This window comes from Branchiostoma floridae, chromosome 11 (assembly GCF_000003815.2).
Source record: "Branchiostoma floridae strain S238N-H82 chromosome 11, Bfl_VNyyK, whole genome shotgun sequence".
NCBI classification, from domain to species: domain Eukaryota; kingdom Metazoa; phylum Chordata; class Leptocardii; order Amphioxiformes; family Branchiostomatidae; genus Branchiostoma; species Branchiostoma floridae.
The window spans coordinates 16,773,235-16,795,437 of record NC_049989.1 but is presented as its reverse complement, the minus strand read 5'-3'; the positions used below and the strand labels follow the sequence as shown (position 1 = coordinate 16,795,437).

Here is a 22,203-nt window from a genome sequence, read left to right as displayed (position 1 = left end):
TGGGGTCACGTCAGAAAACAACTCATGAAGTACCCGCCAAGGCCCATTTCTCCAGTTGTGACCTAAGCATTACAAACGTCAGAAAAGACTTTCAAGCTTTCCTTTTCATATTACCACAGCGTTGTCACCAGAATGCACGTATGATCCGTATGTGCGGCAAGATTGTGGCTATCCTTTCATCCCACCGACAGAATGCACAAATGACTTGGGCTGCTGTTATGATGATTCGATACCTGATACTATGTGGTGCTTTTATAAGAAGGTATGTCATTTTCTTAGTCGCACTTAGGGTAGTGATATCTTTGGTCAATCACCGACTGTTGAAGAAAATATTTCTCCCACATAAACGGTTGCTTATTAAGCAACTGAATACGTTGATTTGCTTTCAGACGTTTCAAGCAGTATAATAATTTACACCAAGTAATAGTTTGAATGAAATGCCTGCTGCACCAAACATGTTAATCCTCTGTTAAAGCTTTTGGGGGGATTTATAAGTAGGTACCTAGATTATCGTGTGCTAATTATAAGAAAATAAAAAAAAAAGTTTTGAAATCTAAACCATTTGTTTTTGTCTTTTAGTGCCCTGATTTGACATCCCCTACAAATGGTTGGGTGAGCGGCTCCAACCTGCATCAAGACCAGGCCACGTTTTCCTGCAACCCAGGCTACAACGTGATTGGCACCAACCCGGTTACCTGTCAGGCGGATGGCACTTGGAATGCAGCTTTCCCAACATGTGCAGGTAAAATTGTCAAACAAATTTACAATTGCTACATATGGTACTATGGATCAATTTCTTTGATACCTGTAGATGCATGACAATTTTTAGTTAGTGATTATTCTTATTGTACTATGTTGTAATGCTTTTCGTGATGAAATCTTTGTATGTACGTCGGCATCTTTTAGGGTCTGCCGGTACCAGCCGAAAGCTGCGTAGGCAGAACCATGTAATGACTTGTCTTATTGTCAATAAAGTCAAAATCAAAGCCAAACTAAGATCTACAGATCTGTAGAGCAATTTGACATTATTTAATAACTATCAAATAAGTCACTAAGTACGGACAACATGAATTTGGTTTCTCTGTAGAGAAAACCGTGTTTTATCATTACAACGTGGTGTTTTTGTGTTCATTTTTTTACGTGTTATAACAATAAATTGCGTTATAACAATTGTCTAATATGATGCACTTCCTTTACGGTTTAAGCACTGATAAGTAGATGTAAAGCAGACCATTGTGACTTTAACAAAGGGTGACGTTTGTCTTTAGCTGTTCAGTGTCCCACCCTGACACCCCCTACAAACGGTGGCGTGAGCGGCGAGAACTACTATCAGAACGTGGCCACCTTCACGTGTGACTCAGGCTACAATCTGGTCGGCACTTCTACAATATCCTGCCAGGCTGATGCCACCTGGTCGGCAGCTTTCCCGACGTGTGCAGGTAAAACACTCAGAATGAAAACATTTGTTTGGGGTCAAGTTTCTTGCTTCAAATGCTTGGTAGGGAAATATTGATGTATGGGATGGATTTGATTTAAGCAATGAAACGAAACCATTCTGGGCAATAGTCAAGACAATACAATTACCGTTTTCTTTTTCGAGGCCTTTACCCAGACAAGAACAACTTTATCGCACGACGATTGTACATGGTGCAATGTATGGCAACGACTATTACTTAAAGTACAAAATAGATGTAGCATCGAGTCTCTTGAAATTTGCTGTACTGGATTCGAGAAATGTGAATAGCTCATTACGTAAAATTGCGTATCTAGGGCATTCCATTATAAAGTGAAATTCATCTTCAATATCACCGAGAATTTTCTGCTTATATGACACATGTGTTTGTACACAAGTGTAATGTAAACCGAACGAAGTATTTACACGTCTAACCACCGGAAACGTTTGTCTATAGGTGTCCAGTGCCCTGCTCTGACATCCCCTACAAACGGTGGGGTGAGCGGCTCCAACAATTACCCGGACGCGGCCACATTTTATTGCAACTCGGGCTACAACGTGGTTGGCACTAATCCAATTAGCTGCCAGGCTGACGCGACTTGGAGTGCAGCTTTCCCAACTTGTGCAGGTAAAAAAGGTCTAATTTCCTACAGAATCGTGTTCATTGGTCGATGAATCATGCTTCATGAGATATCTCTGTTACCTCAGCCGTTAGTTTTATTGTCTTCGTTGTTTGAGAATCTTTCAGGCATTGGGTCTTCTTCGGAGACACCTAAAGAAACAAAAATTTAAGATATATAAAAATGCAAAAGGTGAAAATGAGTGCCGTCCCTCGGATAGAACGTTAAGTGGAGATCCCGTGTCTGGGGAGAGCCATACCCTGGGCACGTAAAAGAACCTGCCACATGGTGCGATGTGAGCGAATCAAACCATTTCGGCCAAAATGGGAATTTCCCGAGCAGCCTCGTAACCCCTGCTTCACCTATTGAGTCAGCGAAGTCAAGCTTGCATAAGCTTGACATTTCTGACTTAGGAAGAAGAGATTCTGCTACAGTTATTGCTATGGGCCGCTCTTCATCTTCATGATGGTAACATCAGGCCCTACAAACCTGATTAAAAAAACACAGTGAGGCGCAATTTCTCAACAAAGGAAATAAAGAACACAATTAAACCTTAGGGACAGGAAAAATAGATACTGGAAACACTTTATTACAATCAATGACGCGTCTGTTCTAACATCTATACTTAGCTGGACTGTGTCCCACTTTGTCATCCCCTACAAACGGTGCCGTGAGTGGTTCTAACTCCCTCGGAGACACAGCCACCTTCACGTGTAACTCCGGATACAACCTAGTTGGCGGTTCTACACGAACATGTCAGGCGGACTTAACTTGGAGTGGAAGCTCACCAACATGTGCAGGTGAGATCTATAGGTCTATTATGTTATACCCTTGACGCGAAAACGTTCGATACGGGTGTTCTGGGCCGTGTGATAACTTCACACATGCAGGTTCTAAGTTTATATTACACAGGCTTCCTTCTAGTAAATCTAACTATTTCGAACATGCCGAATACGACACGGTTGAGATTTCTAATACAATAGTTTGTCCGAGGACACAATATTTTCTCAACTTCTGGTGCATTTCGCATCGAAATATGTGTTTTCTCAGGTGGGCATGACATAAATAAAATACAACAGGATGTATTCCGCATCACCCTCGGCCCCAGCCCTCCTGCGGGTCGGATCAGCCTCCGGCCTTCGGGCTATTCTTCCCGTGGTCAGGCTTGTACCACAGTGATACGGAATACACCGTGTTATATTATCAGGTGATCGTTAAGACCCACCACATCAATGCATAATAAAGGGTTAATGCCCCGCCTTTTCCTCGGTGTATATGGTGAGATAATCCCTGGTCAGGTGTGATAACCACCGAATAAACCACCGAGTTCGCTACGCTCTCGGTGGTTTATTCGGTGGTTATCGCACCTGACCAGGGATTATCTCACCATATACACCGAGGAAAAGGCGGGGCATTAACGTTATTATCATATAGCCTATCCAACTGACACATATAGCCTATCCAACTGACACAGGGCGTTTTCTGTGTGTTTACTGTAACAACCTGCGGATGACCGCGGGTGACCCCCGATAGAACGCCCGTTCTGTTCGATCACGTCAGATCGAACAAGATTCGTGTTCTAATACCCGGAATAGAAGGAAATTTTGTTTGGGCCAAATTTGACCTTCGGGTTTGTTTAGTGGGGGTGTTGAAAATCATGTTTGATCTTTTTCTGTTTAAGAATCATTTAAATCTTTTTAATTGTGTTGTATTTTAACATAAATTGTTCGAAATAAAGTACAATACGCTGTTTAATAGATATAATCGATAAATACTTAACACTAGTATTAGCGTCCTGTCCCCTCTACAATGGTGCGGTCCAAAAAGTGGGCGGTTATTCTAATAACCGCCCACTTTTCAGGTTACGGCCTGATAACCCATAGGAAATGGGGGCCTCTGATTGGTCAACTCCATCTGGCTATATGATAATATGGAATATTTGTTTTGCACTGGTGTTTGGTTCAGATATAGTTGTAAAAGAAACTACTATTTTTGTTTAACATCGGGTTACGTTTGTCTGTAGCTGTTCAGTGTCCCGTCCTGACACCCCCTACAAACGGTGGCGTGAGCGGCGGGAACTACTATCAGGACGTGGCCACCTTCACGTGCGACTTTGGCTACGATCTGGTCGGCACTTCTGCAATATCCTGTCAAGCTGACGCAACCTGGTCGGCGGCTGTCCCTACATGTGCAGGTAAAAATGACGTTATATCCCCTTTCCACTAGGACGGCGCTCTCGCCGCGCTTCCTCTGCGACCTAAAATTTGACAGATCGCTCATTGTGTTACACCTTTTGTGTTTTGTTGTCTTCTCATCACACTTTGACGTTTTGTATGATATACCAAGTGATAAAGTGAAGATTACACATATCCTATTTAGGTCGCAGTGAGAGCTCAGCCCGATCGCCGTCGAGTGGAAAGGGGGTGTAAACACGGGGGTGGGGGGGGGGTGACTACGGAACAATTTATTCCTTTAAGTTAAAACTACGATTAAGCCATGGTCATCAGAGAATCTGTTTGACAGTTTTTCCTATGGCATTTAATAGATAAGCATTTCAGGGAGGTGTCACACAGTGTTGGGGGTTTCTGGGCCGGCAATTCCCACCGGAGTGATTACCTAATACAATGGGGATGACCTGCCTTGGCTGCCGAAAAATTCTATGCCGGCCCTGGCTTCAGTCTGGTTCCCAGGGTAAAAATTAATTCGTTCTGCAAAGCATTATTCTATTTTCAAATGTATTCACTTTTCATTGAATGATATCTTTATAACCTTACGTTATCCTACTATAAGTATTCGGTATTGATGTTCTGTCGACATAGTTATTTTTGTTATTTTAGTTCTGTTTTGTGTGTGAAAATTGGCTATCAGGTGCCTGTAGGACCTTCAAACTGAAACCGAATCATAAGGAATCAATAAGGATCAGCCTAAATGAAGAATTTGCAAACTTCGCGCCACATTCCAGTGGAAATTCCATAAGGACCTAATATAATAGGACTCTTCACATGAGAAGCGGAATGAGCCAGAATACAGTCGGAATGAAAACTCACGGTTATTTGTAGCTATATATTGCATTCCTGTATATTCATGAATATTCGTAGTGCATTCTAGAAACTCATACTGCATTCCAGATATCTGTGCCCATCCTTACGGACGGTCGCTTCACCATTGAATGGGTACAGAATGATTTTCAATAATCTTGGAATGCCGTAGAATTCCCCACTTCAAAATCACCTCGGCAATTTTGAACATAACCAAAACACCCGGGACGGCCACAAGAATGTGAACAAAAGACTAGATGGAATGCTGTGAGAAGTTCTAGAATGCAGTTCGAGTACTTACTAAGAATATACAAAAAATCTTCAGTCTGATGACATCCCGGCTTATTCTGCTTCTCGATCGTGTGAAGGGGCCTTTACGGGTTGCACATGTTTGGTGAAAATCTGGTACAATAGCGATCTTACCGAGGGGTTGTAATTTAATAATAGGTTTTATCTGTTAGTTGTACAGTGCCCGGTACTCTCTGCCCCTGCAAACGGCGATGTGAGCGGCGGGAACTCCTACACAGACATGGTCACCTTCACGTGTGACTCAGGTTACAACCTGGTTGGCGACTCTGTACGAATTTGTTGGGCCGATGGAACCTGGACTGGGAGTTCACCAACTTGTACTGGTAGCGTGCTGTAAATTCAGAAACTTCTGCGATGGTTAATTTTTCTCGCGGTTATTGCGGTGGTCACTCGATGAACTAAAAACCGCCGTTGATTTTTTTCCTCTTCTGCCTTCTGCACTTGCCACCTACGGCACCCCCTTCTCGCAACATGTACATGCTATACATTGTCACAGTATTATAATAATGGACTTTTTATCTGCTTGCTACTACGAAGACACTTAAATACATAAAGAACAGTTTTTTGTTGTATTAATCCACTTCTAGTATCGTGGTAGAAAAGCGATATATGTACTAGGTATTCAGAGGATCGATGCTGTTATATCAATGTCAGTTGATCGCGCCAACACTGTCAAAGTAAAATGTGGACTGTTCTGTCCATTTTTGCCAACCTAGTTTCTGAGTAACCAATAGGTGGTTTCCGAGTGCTGATTTGTAGGAGCGTCGAGTTCTCTGTTTTAGTATGTGACTGCATTAGAGTACAGTACTGTAAATGCATTAAAGTCAAAACCATTGCTAACGCTCTATTTTCCGCTTCCACAAAATTAAATCACCGATAACTTACAACTTGCAAACAAAAATGCATTATCTACCATAAATTGTTTAAAATTTAAAAAAAATGACCTATTATAACAATTGATACACACGTGCTCCAAGAGTACCATGTAAAAAGAATGGCAGCTGCATTGTCTTCGACAAGTCAATGAACTATTTTAAAGAACTAAATGCTAAATCTGGAAAATATAGTCTATCCTTCTACGGTTATGTAGTTGATTAGACGACCTCCTAATTGTTTAAGAATAATGAGAAAAAATCATCTCACACTCCATGCAATTTTACAGCTGTCCAGTGTCCCGTACTGACAGCCCCAACAAACGGTGGCGTGAGCGGCGGGAACTCCTACGGAGACGTGGCCACCTTCACGTGTGACTCAGGTCACAGCCTGTCTGGCTCTGCTACACTTACCTGTCAGGCGGACACCACTTGGAATGGAGCTTCACCAACGTGTGCAGGTAAATGGAATCAAACTGAATACAGCACTACGATACTAATTTGTAAGCGTCATTTTACCAATGCAATACTAGAATATAAAGTAAATGGTTGAATAATGTACGTATTTGCGAAATCGTTAAGGCCAGAGTTACTTCCATCTGGCAAAGACAGCAGAAAACTAATTCCTTTAAAGTTTAATGGTTAAAAACTTTAGGATAAGAAGTAAAAGAAACACCATTGAAGCACAATTTTTAAACACATTAAATACAATAAAGCATGTTATTTGATTAACGGATTTGATAATTTCTAAAGTTATTATTGTGCGCGCCCAGTTTTATTAATGTGTGGTGAAAGTTTTTTTTTTTTAGATCAATACATAAGATTTCTGGATGTTTTTTTTTTATTTCTCAAGTCTGTAGTTGTGTTACTTAATCTAAGCATCTTTATTTAGCTGGACTATGTCCCACACTGACACCCCCTACAAACGGTGCGGTGAGCGGTTCCAACTCCCTCGGAGACGTGGCCACCTTCACGTGTAACTCAGGATACAACCTAGTTGGCGGTTCTACACGAACATGTCAGACGGACTTGACTTGGAGTGGAAGCTCACCAACATGTATAGGTGAAATCTAGGAGGGCTATAAAACAATTAATTGCTAATAAGAAGAAAACAATTCTATCTAAAATTTTGAACAAAAATCGTCTACATGTATCCCTCCAGAACATATGTATACAATATGTATTTTCTAATGTGAAGTATTTTATACTTAGGTCTCATTGATGTATTACTCCGCGAGATCCGAGCCAAAAAATAAACGGCTGCGCGGACGCATGTTTTTAGCGGTGAGAAATTCCCTTTCAGCCAGCGAAACTGATCTCAAAAGTTAGATTGGTGAAAGCTTGTTTATAATTGAAGAAATTAGCAGGTAAAGTTTTGCAGCCGCGCGCTAGGTCGGAGGTACACAGTCGTGGGTTCTGAGTGGTGCGGTTGTACACTAGCATGAAAAAGTGCCTTCTTTAGGGGGATTGACTAATCGTAGTTTGTAATTGCTATAAAAAAGTTCCTACGTATAGTTTACGTTGGCAATTTTTTCCCACGATATAGGGTACATTTGCTCGACATAGAATGAAAAATCTCCTGAAATTCCACGTAGCTTCATTCTGAACGCGCCCATTTAAACCACGAATTATAACATAGAAGTCTATAAGAAGAAGAAACTCATCAATGAGACCTTAAGTATGGTGAATAAGAATTACTTACACTCCATGTCGTTTTACAGCTGTCCAGTGTTCCGTACTGACAGCCCCAACAAACGGCGGCGTGAGCGGCGGGAACTCCTACACAGACATGGCCACCTTCACGTGTGACTCAGGTTACAGCCTTGTTGGTGATTCTTCACGAACTTGTCAGGCCGATGGAACCTGGACTGGGAGTTCTCCAACTTGTACAGGTAGGGTACTATACATATACATAACATGGAGATACTTCTGAGGTAGTTTAACTTTACTGGTCGCTTTTTCATTGCGGTGGTCACTCGGTGAACTAAAAACAACAGTGTTAATTTTCTCTGAGGCCGGAGAAGCGGGTCTTTCAACCCTTCGTTTCTTTTCAATGCTTCAATGGTTCAATGGATCAAGTCCTTCTTGTCTTATCCTTACTGCCGCAAGCCTTTTAAACCTACCTGCATAGCATGTTATATAGCAGCTGTGGCCATCGTAGTAGTTAAAATTTAGTTATATCAAACTCAAATATACTTATATGGTTATATTTATCGGAGTAAAGCAGTACATAATCGAGCTTATCGTATCAGGTTAAAATTTGTGTCAGCTTTTCATAAACTAGAGTACAAAGTGATTTCCGTTTTATACATAGATTATGTTAATTAGCCTTAACCGTTGAGTTAATGTCACTGCTAGCTGCTATTTGTTGGACCGCAGCAAAACGCCTGTTCAAAGGGGAAGTCACACGAAAAAACGCAATAAATGATATTTCAGCTGTCAATATTTGCATTTCATTCTTTAAACATAATTATTGGCGAGGGAAGCGGTTAGTTCAACCAACGACTGCATGAATGCATGGATCACTCAATTTAACCAAACCGTTCTTAACGCCCTTCTATACGCCCGATGACGCAATGGTGTCACCGTGGCCTAGCGGCCCACGGCACTGGGTTAAGGTAGCATTTGCCTCTGTAGCCGTGAGTTCGGTCCCAACTTAATACAATTTTTTTTTCTTTGTTAGACAAATATCAGGTAATATTTTTTTTTAATATAAGGCAGACCAATTCAGTAATTCGATGTTTAAAAACTCTTTATTTCATGTGATTTTGTTTAACATCCAGGCTTCTTCCAAAATACGCACCAGCCAGCTTTTTTCAGAAGCTTTCTTGTTCCCTCTGCCTTCTGTTCACGCAGCCTATAGCTACTCATTCTTGCAACGTACATATGTGTGTGCTATACATTGTATCAATGTAATTAAAATGGCATTTTAGGTGATTGCTACTGTGAAGACACAAAATACTTATAGTTACAGGCTCCCTTTTTGTTTGCATCAATTAATTTCTCCATGCAGCCTACTGCCTAATATCATTGTAGAAACGCATTCCTGTACTAGGTATTCAGAGAATCGCGCCAACACTGTCAAAGTAAAAGTGGACTGTTCTGTCCGTTTGTGCAACCTATCTGCTGAGTAACCAATAGGTGGTTTCCGACTGCCGGTTCCCACATCAGTATCGCGCCTCCTGACAATTACTTGCACTCCATGCCATCATACAGCTGTCCAGTGTCCCGTACTGACAGCCCCAACAAACGGCGGCGTGAGCGGCGGGAACTCCTACGGAGACGTGGCCACCTTCACGTGTGACTCAGGTTACAGCCTGTCTGGCTCTGCTACACTTACCTGTCAGGCGGACACCACTTGGAATGGAGCTTCACCAACGTGTGCAGGTAAATTGAATCAAACTAAATACTGCAATATGATACTTATTTGTAAGCGTCATTCAACTAATAGAATGCTAGTATGTAAAGTGAATGGTTGAATAACGTACTTCGCATTTGTGCATTTGTTGGTGCCATCTGGCAAGAGTGCAAAAACTATTTCTTGTAAAGTTTAATGGTTAAAAGCTTTCAGATGAGAAGCAAAAGTAACACCATTGAAACATAGTTTTAATATTATTTAATATTTAATATTTAGTGTTATTTGATTAACGGATTTGATAATTCTAAAGTTATTATTGTGCGTACCTAGCAAAAAAATGTGTAGCGAAATTTTCATACGGTTCTTGCAGATGAAAACTCAAGATTTCTGGACGTTTTTGCTCTCAAGTCTGTTGTTGCGTAACATAATTTGAGCATCTTTATCTAGCTGGACTGTGTCCCACACTGACACCCCCTACAAACGGTGCCGTGAGTGGTTCCAACTCCCTCGGAGACGTGGCCACCTTCACGTGTAACTCAGGATACAACCTAGTTGGCGGTTCTACACGAACATGTCAGACGGACTTGACTTGGAGTGGAAGCTCACCAACATGTACAGGTGAGATATATGGAGGTCGATAAAAATTAAGATATGTAGTTTTGACCAGAAAATATTTGGTATCTAAAATTTCTAACGAAAATCGCCTTCAGGTCGACAAAATGTGTTGCACAGTGTATGTGCTTCATAATGAAACATGTTTTATGTATAAGCATGATAAATGAATATGACTTACACTCCATGTCATCATACAGCTGTCCAGTGTCCCGTACTGACAGCCCCTACAAACGGCGGCGTGAGCGGCGGGAACTCCTACGGAGACGTGGCCACCTTCACGTGTGACTCAGGTTACAGCCTGTCTGGCTCTGCTACACTTACCTGTCAGGCGGACACCACTTGGGATGGAGTTTCACCAACGTGTGCAGGTAAAATAAAATTAAAAAAGAGCCTTTGTAGATTTTATGCAAATGACTTACATGATTTATGCATGGTGATGTTCAACACTAACTAACGTATACATGTCACTAGTATAAAATCGAAAGGCATTTTTGCAATTGTTGCATATATTATGCAAATCAGTTCATCACTTACATAGTTGCTATCTGTGTGGGCCACCTGTCATACTTCACATGTGTTAGATTTATTGAAGTCCAGTTATTGAAATAATTTGAATTTTATAATTGATTGTGCAAATAAGGTCATCATTTGTATAACATGCATATGATTATGAACGTCTTTGCCTAAACTACCTGCATGTCTAAAATGATGGCAATCCATTGTTCCTTTCTACATTTATCCCCTTATGAAGGTCTTGACAAAAATACTCCTGCAGTTCTAAAACTTAATATTAGGGGGGTGGAACTATGTCAAGTATGTCATGATGCTAAAAGCTGTCTACCACCTAAATGTCAAGACCATATCATGCTTGGGACGTGAGATACATGGAAAAACTGCTATGAGAGAATATCCTCATTAATTATGCAAAGGTACTCTAATTTTGCATAATAAATATTTTTGTACAGCATTGTCTAAGGTACCTACAAACCAAAAAATCATCCAAATCCGTTGTATCTTTCTTGAGTTTTTTTCTTCATAATTTTTTTGACAAAAATGCCCCCACTATCCCAAACCTAGTCGCTAGGGGCCCCAAACTTATGTCACTTCGTCCTGAGCACCAGAACTATCTAACGCCCTATAATTGTGACCATTGCTTGTTTAGAGATAGCAAAATCGGAAGTTCCACTGCACTACCAAGGGAAGCCGCTAGGGAGCCCAACATCTAATCACTGCCAGCTTTCGTCACACCCTACCAACTAGTCCACATATCCATTGAGCATGAATCCAATCCACCCAGCTGTTATTGTTGTCAGAAAACAGACACACAAACGCTAGTAAAAAAATAATATAACATCCATGACATTTAATGGAGGTAATAATAAAAGCAATTATACGATTATATAGATATATGTATTTTCAAATCTGTTTTTCCAATCTAGGGTCCATTATAGGAATGCATAGCGTAATTCTGATGCAGTCTTTCGCGATAATTGCTGAACATTTCTAAATGGATCTGATATCCGAGGTCTTGCTTGTAACAAAATCTGAATATCTATATCTAGCTGGATTGTGTCCCACACTGACACCCCCTACAAACGGTGCGGTGAGCGGTTCCAACTCCCTCGGAGACGTGGCCACCTTCACGTGTGACTCAGGTTACAACCTAGTGGGCGGTTCTACACGAACATGTCAGACAGACCTGTCCTGGAGTGGAAGCTCACCAACATGTACAGGTGAGATCTATAAGGGCGAAAAATCATCAGTAGAATATCATCAGTAGATTATGAGCAGAAAAATATTTGTATGTAAAATGTCTAACGAAACCACCCTATTACATGATCATCATCATCATCATCGCGGACTGCTTGCCCGTACCAAGTCAACCCTCTCCTTCCATGCGTCTATGTTCCCTATAACGTTCTTTAAGTCCTCGGCTCGTAACCCCACATCACGAGCAAGTTGGTTTATGTAGGTTAGTCTTGGTCGCCCTGCATGTGTAAATCCGTGTGCTGGCTTCCACATTATGAGTTCACTAGCAAGCTCTGCTTTGTTTCTAAAACAATGGCTGGCAAATCTGGTCATACGCTCCCTGATGATGGTTGATATGGCAGAAATATTGCATACAACAGTTACTGTTCTTTGGTAGGATGTTGTTTTCATGACTTGTTAAGCACGGCCTTCAGCATACGTGTGTAAGTACCATCTAGCTTGCTTTCTAGCTTCCTAGTTAATGTCCAAGCTGGTGAGCCATACAATAGTATAGATTCAACTATCGCTCGGAAGAAATCTCTTTTCAGGTTGTCTGGTATGTCATGATAACACGTGTTTTATGTTTTAGGATAATCATTAAATAATGTTGTCACTCCATGCCATCATACAGCTGTCCAGTGTCCCGTACTGACAGCCCCAACAAACGGTGGCGTGAGCGGCGGGAACTCCTACGGAGACGTGGCCACCTTCACGTGTGACTCAGGTTACAGCCTGTCTGGCTCAGCGACACTTACCTGTCAGGCGGACACCACTTGGGATGGAGTTTCACCAACTTGTGCAGGTAAAATGGATTAAAACTGAATGTTAAGGTAAAATTGCATGTCGTAAAGTAGTGGTTTATGAATGCTTTTTGACGCATCATACATTTAAAATCTTTTTAACATTACAGTTATTATCAGGAAGTAAAAATGCAGTGGTCCTTTTTGACAAAATTCAATGGTGAAAAGTTTTAAGGCAAGCGCACAATGACAAAAGTAACAACATTATGGAATAGCCTTAGATAATCAAATATCTATTTCAGTGGAATAAGGGATTTGATAATTTCTGAAGTGGCTATTGCATGTTCAGGTTCAAAATGAGCATGTATTTCAAAATCATAGTTTGAAGCTAAACTTGGATATCTATACTTAGCTGGACTGTGTCCCACACTGACACCCCCTACAAACGGTGCGGTGAGCGGTTCCAACTCCCTCGGAGACGTGGCCACCTTCACGTGTAACTCAGGATACAACCTAGTTGGCGATTCTACACGAACATGTCAGGCGGACTTGTCTTGGAGTGGAAGCTCACCAACATGTACAGGTGAGATATATAAGGTCGAAAAAAACATTAGTAGAACAAAATTAGGTTATGCGCAGAAAAAATATCGATATGAGAAATGTCTAACGAAAATTCCCCTATTTCATAATAAAACGTGTTGCATAATTTAGCATGATCATTTAATATTGTTGTCACTCCATGCCATCATACAGCTGTCCAGTGTCCCGTACTGACAGCCCCAACAAACGGCGGCGTGAGCGGCGGGAAATCCTACGGAGACGTGGCCACCTTCACGTGTGACTCAGGTTTCAGCCTGTCTGGCTCAGCGACACTTACCTGTCAGGCGGACACCACTTGGAATGGAGCTTCACCAACTTGTGCAGGTAAAATGGATTAAAACTGAATGTTAAGGTAAAATTGCATGTCCGAATGTAGTGGTTTATGAATGCTTTTTGACGCATCATACATTTAAAATCTTTTTAACATTACAGTTATTTTCAGCAAGTAAAAATGCAGTGGTCCTTTTTGACAAAATTCAATGGTGAAAAGTGTTAAGGCAAGCGCACAATGACAAAAGTAACAACATTATGGAATAGCCTTAGATACTCAAATATTCATTTCAGTGGAATAAGGGATTTGATAATTTCTGAAGTGGCTATTGCATGTTCAGGTTCACAATGAGCATGTATTGCAAAATCATTGTTCGAAGCTAAACCTGGATATCTATACTTAGCTGGACTGTGTCCCACACTGACACCCCCTACAAACGGTGCGGTGAGCGGTTCCAACTCCCTCGGAGACGTGGCCACCTTCACGTGTAACTCAGGATACAACCTAGTTGGCGATTCTACACGAACATGTCAGGCGGACTTGTCTTGGAGTGGAAGCTCACCAACATGTACAGGTTAGATATATAAGGTGGAAAAAATTAGTAGAATAACATAAGTAAACTATTAGAAGAAAAAATATTGATATGTAAAATGTCTAACGAAAATCCCCCGATTATACAAAAAAACGTGTTTTATGTTTTAGCATGATAATTAAATATTGTTGGCACTCCATGTCATCATACAGCTGTCCAGTGTCCCGTACTGACAGCCCCTACAAACGGCGGCGTGAGCGGCGGGAACTCCTACGGAGACGTGGCCACCTTCACGTGTGACTCAGGTTACAGCCTGTCTGGCTCTGCTACACTTACCTGTCAGGCGGACACCACTTGGGATGGAGCTTCACCAACATGTGCAGGTAAAATGGATTACAACTGAATGTTAAGGCAGAATATCATGTCGTGAAGTATTGGTTGATTAATATTCTTGAAAGCAGCATACATGTATATTTTAATGTTTTAACCCTATTCAGACGGGGGGGGGGCTCTTGAGGCCTGTGGCAACTTTGATGTCCTATAACGCCAGAACAACTTACGCTAGAGCCACCAAATGTTGTGACTTTTCTCAAAATATTGTTCGCAACAGTTTTAGCAAGTTTGACAAATTTTCCATTTTTTCGTGTTGCCATGGTAACCGTTTGTTGACAGGCAGTTTTGCCAAAAATCACTATTTTTGGTTCTAACAATGTATTTTTCACATTTATTTGCTATATTACTGCTATTTTGTTACATAAATAAAATCTTATATTATTTAGCATATCTTTCATAATTATATATGCATAAACTATGCTAATTTCAGGATGTCATCAGTCCAAAATTTAACATGGCTGACCGTATGACCAGACCAAGAATAACAGGCTAATTATCCATTAAAATTTGTAACTACCTGGTATTTTTTCATCAAAAACCATCTAAATTAATGAATTTAGTCTATTTCAATTGCCCTTTGTGATTATTTGTTGCAAAAAAAATATTTTTTAAAAATTCAAGGTGGTGGATATAATATGGCGGAGCCCAACTCGTGTGTTAGATGTGCATGACGTCATTTTATCATTCTGTTATCTGCACTTGTTGTTACATTTTTGTAGCAGTTTTCTGAGAATACACTATTTTCATGGGTACGGCCAATATAATGAAATTGATGACGTCATTTTTACGTCATCTTAAGTCATCGTAACTTCAAAGGTTAAATACCTATCAGATATTATGTCGAAACTATGTCCTGTGGTGGCCTTACGGCACGTCGTGTTAGAGTTATAAGACTTAGAAGTGGAGGGCCTCAAAAGACCAATCCCCCGTCCAGGGATGACCAAAAAAGCCCAGTCTGAATAGGGTTAAATATCACAGTTATTTTCAGCAAGCTAACATACAGTGGTCATTTCTTACAAGATTCAAAGGTGAGAAGCTACAAGGCAAGTGGTCAAAGTCAATAGTAACACCATTACAGAATAGCTGTAGATAATTGAATATTTATTTCAGTGGAATTAGAGATTTGATAATTTCTGAAGCGGCTATTGTGTAAGCGTACCATGAGCATATATTGCAACATTGAGTTTTAGAATCTAGTTCGTAACAAAATCTATGCATCTTTATTTAGCTGGACTATGTCCCACACTGACATCCCCTACAAACGGCGCCGTGAGTGGTTCCAACTCCCTCGGAGACGTGGCCACCTTCACGTGTGACTCAGGATACAACCTAGTTGGCGGTTCTACACGAACATGTCAGGCGGACTTGTCTTGGAGTGGAAGCTCACCAACATGTACAGGTGAGATCTTGGATGCTGATTTGAATTCAGGATCAGTAATTTTGTCCAAAAACATATGGTCAGCCCTTGTAGTCTGTACTTATTCCCTCTGCTCTGGCATATGTTTCGTTCCTTTTGATTGGCCAATGCCTACATATACCTTACTTTCTTGTGTGTATCGCTCCTTCTGATTGGTTAAAATTAATCGACACTGGTGCCGGTGTCGATTCATTCTGACCAATCAGAGGAGCGATACACACCAGCCTGGCCGAAATCTATTTGTTACGGCGTCATGAACAACGTGAAACGGGGCCTTCTGATTGGCCAATTTGTCCGAGGCGCCTGGCTATATGATAATATTAATTAAACTCCATATCATGCCGCCTTATAGCTGTCCAGTGTCCCGTACTGACAGCCCCAACAAACGGCGGCGTGAGCGGCGGGAACTCCTACGGAGACGTGGCCACCTTCACGTGTGACTCAGGTTACAGCCTGTCTGGCTCAGCGACACTTACCTGTCAGGCGGACACCACTTGGGATGGAGCTTCGCCAACTTGTGCAGGTACCGGTATAATAAGATAAAAAAAAATCTAAAAAGCCTAATGTTGCAGTTCTTTGCTTTTATTGTTCAAAGTAAGTTTATTTCATGTCTGTTTTAGAATATCATGTTTTGGAGAAGAGGTTTGCCGAGATTGGCGGTAAAGACACATTTTTGAATACTAAAATACCACAGTTACTGCACCAAACGAAGATTAAGAGGTTATTCCTTACAATGGTTTAAAAATGGAATATAAGAATTAAAATTTCTAAGGAGACACCACATCAGTACTGCTTTGACCACTTTAGTTTTCATCTTATATGGCTATAGGGCATGGTAATTTTTGGATTGTTATCTTACTTCATTGTGCGCACCCTCTATGTGAATGTATAGCACAAGTTTGATGCAGTCCTTCGAGACAATTGCTTAACATTTCTGATTATGAATATATTTTATAACCGGTATGTAGTTCGTAGCTAAATCTAAATATCTATACTTAGCTGGACTGTGTCCCACACTGACACCCCCTACAAACGGTGCGGTGAGCGGTTCCAACTCCCTCGGAGACGTGGCCACCTTCACGTGTAACTCAGGATACAACCTAGTTGGCGGTTCTACACGAACATGTCAGGCGGACTTGTCCTGGAGTGGGACCTCACCAACATGTACAGGTGAGATCTATACTAGCAAAACCGCCAAGCTTAATTAGAATCAGTACATTTTGTAAGAATATGATTAAGATTTAGCTAGGTCCAGAGATATATTATATAATAAATGATTTTATGTTTGACCATTAGTTTGTTTCTTATCTAGTAACCCAAATAATCCAAAGAGCAATACAATATATGCGAGGGGGTGATTAATAAGTTCTCTCCCCACCCAGAAATAATAGGCACAACTCAAATTTTGAGGCACAACTTCATAGTATGAAGCCCTTTATCAATACCCTCTATACGTCAAAATATTATTTACCAGGCATTTCTTTTTGTTGGACATCAGTAGGTAAATGACGAGTAAAACAAGGATGAACTGTAATTAGACATGGGGCCGATTTCCCCATGCTGTAAACTCTTTGACATTGTAAAAATGTTTGATTATAATTCTCTTTCTATTTCAAGTAGAAAGAAGTGGGTATTTGACTTCCACAAGCGCAAGTTGACCCGCACACCTCAGGTCACAGCTCGATTATCCGCGTTTTTTTCCTTCTCCCTTACATAACGTTACTGGGTGTCTCCTGCAAAGTAATGATCAGAATAATTTGAATTTTTGTACACATTCATAAAAGACTTAATGCTTGATATCTATGCTTCGAAATCTGAGTTGTGCTCATTATTCCTGGGTTTGGCCGATATATATATATATATATATATATATATATATATATTCCATACATGTATATTATATATATATATATATATTCCATACCTGTTAGAGAGAAGAGAGTGACAAGAGAGAGAAAGAGGTCGGGGGAAAAGAAAAAGAGTGTTGCCATGACAAAATGTCTGTTTTACTCCATGCCATCATACAGCTGTCCAGTGTCCCGTACTGACAGCCCCAACAAACGGTGGCGTGAGCGGCGGGAACTCCTACGGAGACGTGGCCACCTTCACGTGTGACTCAGGTTACAGCCTGTCGGGCTCAGCAACACTTACCTGTCAGGCGGACACCACTTGGAATGGTGCTTCACCAACTTGTACAGGTGAATGAGATTCTCTCTCCCTCCCTGTATCCCTGTCAAAATGGAGATATAGCTTTTTTGTGTATGTATGTGTGTGTGTGTGTGTGTGTTTGTGTATGTGTGTGTGTGTAGACGGTTTTAAGCAGAAAGTACACACGGTACACACTACACACACATTGTGTAGAATTTATATGCAGTACTACTCATGGTCCTGCGAGACCGACGAGTGCCTTTACTTACTTACACACGGCAGGTCTTTTTAGGTGTGTGATAAGAAAGTTCATGTGCGTAAAGGTTTAGTGTATGTACCGTTGTTTGATGTACTCGTAACTGGTGTTAAATCTTTGTTGTGATAGCAATTATCTTGAAACAACAACGAATAAGCTAACAGGTATTTTTTTTCTTCTTTTTCTTCTTTATCATAATATCTTGTATCTGTACTTGGATACAGCGGGACAGTGTCCAGCTCCATCATCTCCAACAAACGGTTTTGTGTCCGGAACCAACTCTCTGGGAGACACGATCACATTCACGTGTAACACAGGATACAACATGGCGGGCTCTTCTACACTTACGTGTCAGTCAGACCTAACTTGGAATGGGAGCCCCCCAACATGCATGGGTAATTTTTGTTTCTTCACTATTAGATGAAATACACATCACATTTGCTTCGTTATCTCTTCTTCTTCTGCAAAGATGTAAAACGAACAGCCGCTCAAGACGGCTGTCACCGTGGTTACTTGTAAACTAGCAAAGTCCCTCTGGTGTTCGTATTATACATATTGTATCAAGTGGCAGGACAGAACTGTGGGACTGGTCACCATATTGATAAATATAGAATTTTGTGCGTGAGTAAATGTGCTTGAGTAACAAAAACGGCGCAGTACTTTGTTAGACATGTAAAGGAACATTGTGTTCCTTGCTGACAAATGTTACATACCTTCACCATACTGTAAATGCAGAAATGTTCAGGATGGATTAATGTTCGAGGTTTTCACGTTGACCACTTCACTGCGAACTTAAATTCACCGCAAACATGTTTGTATTATGGTATTAGACTGTAGTCTACGGTGTTGCCGCGAACTTAAAACCAGCGCGAAAAGTCCTTTTTCCCGCTACCTCAAAAATAAATCCCCGCAACTTAAATGCATTTACAGTATCTCATCTAATTCGTCCTTTATTCTAACTACAACTACTAGTGCTGTTATGGCATAAAATATCTGTTTTACTCCATGCCGCCATACAGCTGTCCAGTGCCCCGTACTGACAGCCCCAACAAACGGTGGCGTGAGCGGCGGGAACTCCTACGGAGACGTGGCCACCTTCACGTGTGACTCAGGTTACAGCCTGTCTGGCTCAGCGACACTTACCTGTCAGGTGGACACCACTTGGGATGGAACTTCACCAACCTGTACAAGTAAATATTTACAGCGTTACCGTTTATCACAATAAGATACAAATAATCAGTATTTTAACAGGTCAAAATAACGTTGATATATCTATGTGCAATTCAATTTTTTTGACGTAACTAAATGCGAGGTCTAATCCTTGCACTGTTTCAGTTTCTTCTGATTTATTTATTTATTTGAAATAATGTTTTTAAGTCCATGTCCTTGTCAGGTTTTATTATTTCACTTTTGTTTAGGAAGTTGTACATTTAATTTTAGTATATAAAAGATTTTGTAGCTGCACTTACATATTGATCGCTTATGTATAATTGGTCGTTTTATTTTATTGATGTCATTTGTAATTCGATCTAATTATTTAGGATTTCAATGTTTTGTTTTAGTGTATGTCTATGTCTATGTTACATTGTTATGACTCACATTGGTGGGAGAGGTGGTAAAGATCATTATCCATATAGCATTTAGTAACATTTTTGTGTTATGCTGAGTTTAATGGCAACATTATAGATGGTTTACATTACTTGTATTGTCCCCATTAATTATCATGGTAAAGTCAAAATGAGAAGTATTATTATCCATAAACAGTTGGACAGTGTCCCGCACCAACATCTCCTACCAACGGTGGTGTGACTGGAACCTACTCCTTCGGGGACACAATCACCTTCACGTGTAACACAGGGTACAACATGGCGGGCTCATCTACACTTACCTGTCAGTCAGACCTAACTTGGAACGGGAGCCCCTCAACATGCACAAGTACGAAATGCGATGTTTGTTTTATGAAATCTTAACATTTAGAGTCCACCTCTTTGCGTAATCTTGAGTGATATATTATAGATGTTATTCGCGAAAAAAAAATCTAAAAGAATTGGGAAGCTAGAATTGGTTTATTCTTTGCAGACACCAAAGCTAGCTGCATTGAGCTATTATTGGCCGAATCTCTTCTGACTTAACTTTCCATGCATTGACTTGGAGAAATTTTTGTTTGCATTAGGGAGCAAATGCGGCTCCTCAAGAAAATAGCTATCCGGCACATAGGACAATGGCCTAAGGCATTGGACTCAACTGCATGAAACGTCTGACCATTTACATGTTATGTGCATGCGCAGTTGCAAATGTTACGTTGCGCATCTTACTACCTGGAACCTTAGTAAACATGATTGTCATTTTCATACCTTGAAACAGTCGTACAGTGCTCAGCACAAAGCTCCCCAACGAACGGCGGCGTGAGCGGCGGGAACTCCTACGGAGACGTGGCCACCTTCACGTGTAACACGGGTTACCACATGGTGGGCACTTCTGCACTAAGCTGTCAGGCTGACGGGACTTGGACCGGAACTGCACCAACATGCTTAAGTATGATGTATAGACATTAACATATTCTTAAGACATAAAGCAGTTTTAAATTGGACTTGTGTATGGGACTGAGAACCATATATGCACACTCACCCATTACTCGTGGGTAGACAGCTAGGTCGATGCCACGTTAACTAAGAAATTATAGGTACTGATTTATATAGTCCCTATACAGTGCCCTATTATGTGTCCTTGAGAAAGAAACATATAGATTCTGTTTTCCACTAAAGTCATGTGCAAATGACTACCTACCGTCGGCCTTACACGTGCCTTGAAAAATTAAGGTAAAAGGTAGTACCATGTTCACTGCCAAAATGATTTTTTTCTTATGTTGCTTATCCCATGGACAATTCTTATATAAAGAAAAATATTCTTGCAGGAAAATGTAGAAAACAATTCAAGCAAAACGTGAAACTACAAAAACATTTCTAGAGATTTAAGCGAAATCTTCCACATTTTTTCGTATAATGCAAGAAAAAAATTCTAGAAGTTTTCTAAGTTTCTTGGGGACAGAATAATTTTCTTCCTCTAAGATAAATTCTCTGTGAGGAAGCAAACAAGATAAACAAGGAAAAGCATATTAGGTAGTGTTTGAGATCATCTACAGCAAGAGGGCATTGAAAGAACATCTGACAACACTTACAAAAAATAGGCGACGGGGTCATATATGCAGTACTGTATAAGCTGCCTGTACAAACCTGGTCTATAACACTAATAGCCATTTTGCCGTTTATGCAGCAGCATAGTGGGAATGTTAGTAATTGATACAAGGATTTACGTTAAATTTGATGTTCATTCTCATATGTATTTCATGTACTCTACAAAACCATTTGCTAATATCTCTGTCGTTTCCAATTTCGCTTTAGTTGTACAATGCCCGGTGCAAACAGCTCCAGACAACGGTGGCATGAGTGGTACTAACAACTATCAGGATGTCGTGCAGTTCACCTGTAACTCCGGGTACGACATGACAGGTGCTGCAAGTACCACTTGCCAAGCAGACGGCACGTGGAGCAACAGCGCCCCCACTTGTGGAGGTAAGGTATTGCATCTGTTAGTCATGGTGACTAAGTCACGTCGTGCTTGGAAATGCTTGTGATTGTCCGTTCAATTTTGAACATTCCGAACGCACTATAAGTAACACTTAACTGTGCTTCAAAGGCTGTCTGTACCCTTAAGTATTGTTGGCAGTGGAGACCTGGCAGTGTTTGTACAATGTAATATATTCCGTGTAAATAGTTTGAATAATTTTTAGATGTGACATAGTTTGTATTTAATAAATATGTATTGAGTGGGG

General features: G+C 40.7%; 2 protein-coding genes and 1 long non-coding RNA gene across 3 annotated transcripts in view; all 3 read left to right on the top strand.

Moving 5' to 3' along the window:
• Nucleotides 1–241: 241 nt before the first annotated feature.
• Nucleotides 242–12,608, top strand: LOC118426255 (P-selectin-like). Its single transcript, XM_035835530.1, has 12 exons — nucleotides 242–262; nucleotides 580–742; nucleotides 1,269–1,439; nucleotides 4,097–4,267; nucleotides 6,583–6,753; nucleotides 7,185–7,310; nucleotides 8,014–8,106; nucleotides 9,509–9,679; nucleotides 10,098–10,268; nucleotides 10,463–10,633; nucleotides 11,828–11,998; nucleotides 12,604–12,608. The coding sequence occupies exons 1-12, from the start codon at nucleotides 242–244 to the stop codon at nucleotides 12,606–12,608; spliced, it is 1,605 nt and encodes a 534-aa protein (XP_035691423.1).
• Nucleotides 12,609–13,532: 924 nt separating this feature from the next.
• Nucleotides 13,533–14,534, top strand: LOC118425516. Its single transcript, XR_004832303.1, has 3 exons — nucleotides 13,533–13,678; nucleotides 14,029–14,199; nucleotides 14,370–14,534. It is a non-coding gene; the product is annotated as an uncharacterized LOC118425516 (long non-coding RNA).
• A 470-nt stretch (nucleotides 14,535–15,004) lies between these two features.
• The window catches only part of LOC118426254 (CUB and sushi domain-containing protein 1-like), a 28,837-nt gene continuing 21,638 nt past the window's right edge, over nucleotides 15,005–22,203 (top strand). The window contains exons 1-10 of the mRNA XM_035835529.1: nucleotides 15,005–15,014; nucleotides 15,779–15,949; nucleotides 16,320–16,490; nucleotides 16,967–17,137; nucleotides 17,995–18,087; nucleotides 18,596–18,721; nucleotides 19,391–19,483; nucleotides 20,136–20,306; nucleotides 20,736–20,906; nucleotides 21,773–21,943. Coding sequence (XP_035691422.1) covers nucleotides 15,005–15,014; nucleotides 15,779–15,949; nucleotides 16,320–16,490; nucleotides 16,967–17,137; nucleotides 17,995–18,087; nucleotides 18,596–18,721; nucleotides 19,391–19,483; nucleotides 20,136–20,306; nucleotides 20,736–20,906; nucleotides 21,773–21,943 — 1,348 coding nt within the window. The remainder of the gene's footprint in view (nucleotides 15,015–15,778; nucleotides 15,950–16,319; nucleotides 16,491–16,966; nucleotides 17,138–17,994; nucleotides 18,088–18,595; nucleotides 18,722–19,390; nucleotides 19,484–20,135; nucleotides 20,307–20,735; nucleotides 20,907–21,772; nucleotides 21,944–22,203) is intronic.

Bases quoted from the DNA above. Each gene is read 5' to 3' on its own strand.
- LOC118426255 (XM_035835530.1), top strand. From the start codon at position 242: ATGTGGTGCTTTTATAAGAAG. The intron at 9,680-10,097 runs GTAAATTGAATC...ATCTTTATCTAG, and splicing joins AGCTTCACCAACGTGTGCAG to CTGGACTGTGTCCCACACTG. The intron at 10,269-10,462 runs GTGAGATATATG...GTCATCATACAG, and splicing joins AAGCTCACCAACATGTACAG to CTGTCCAGTGTCCCGTACTG.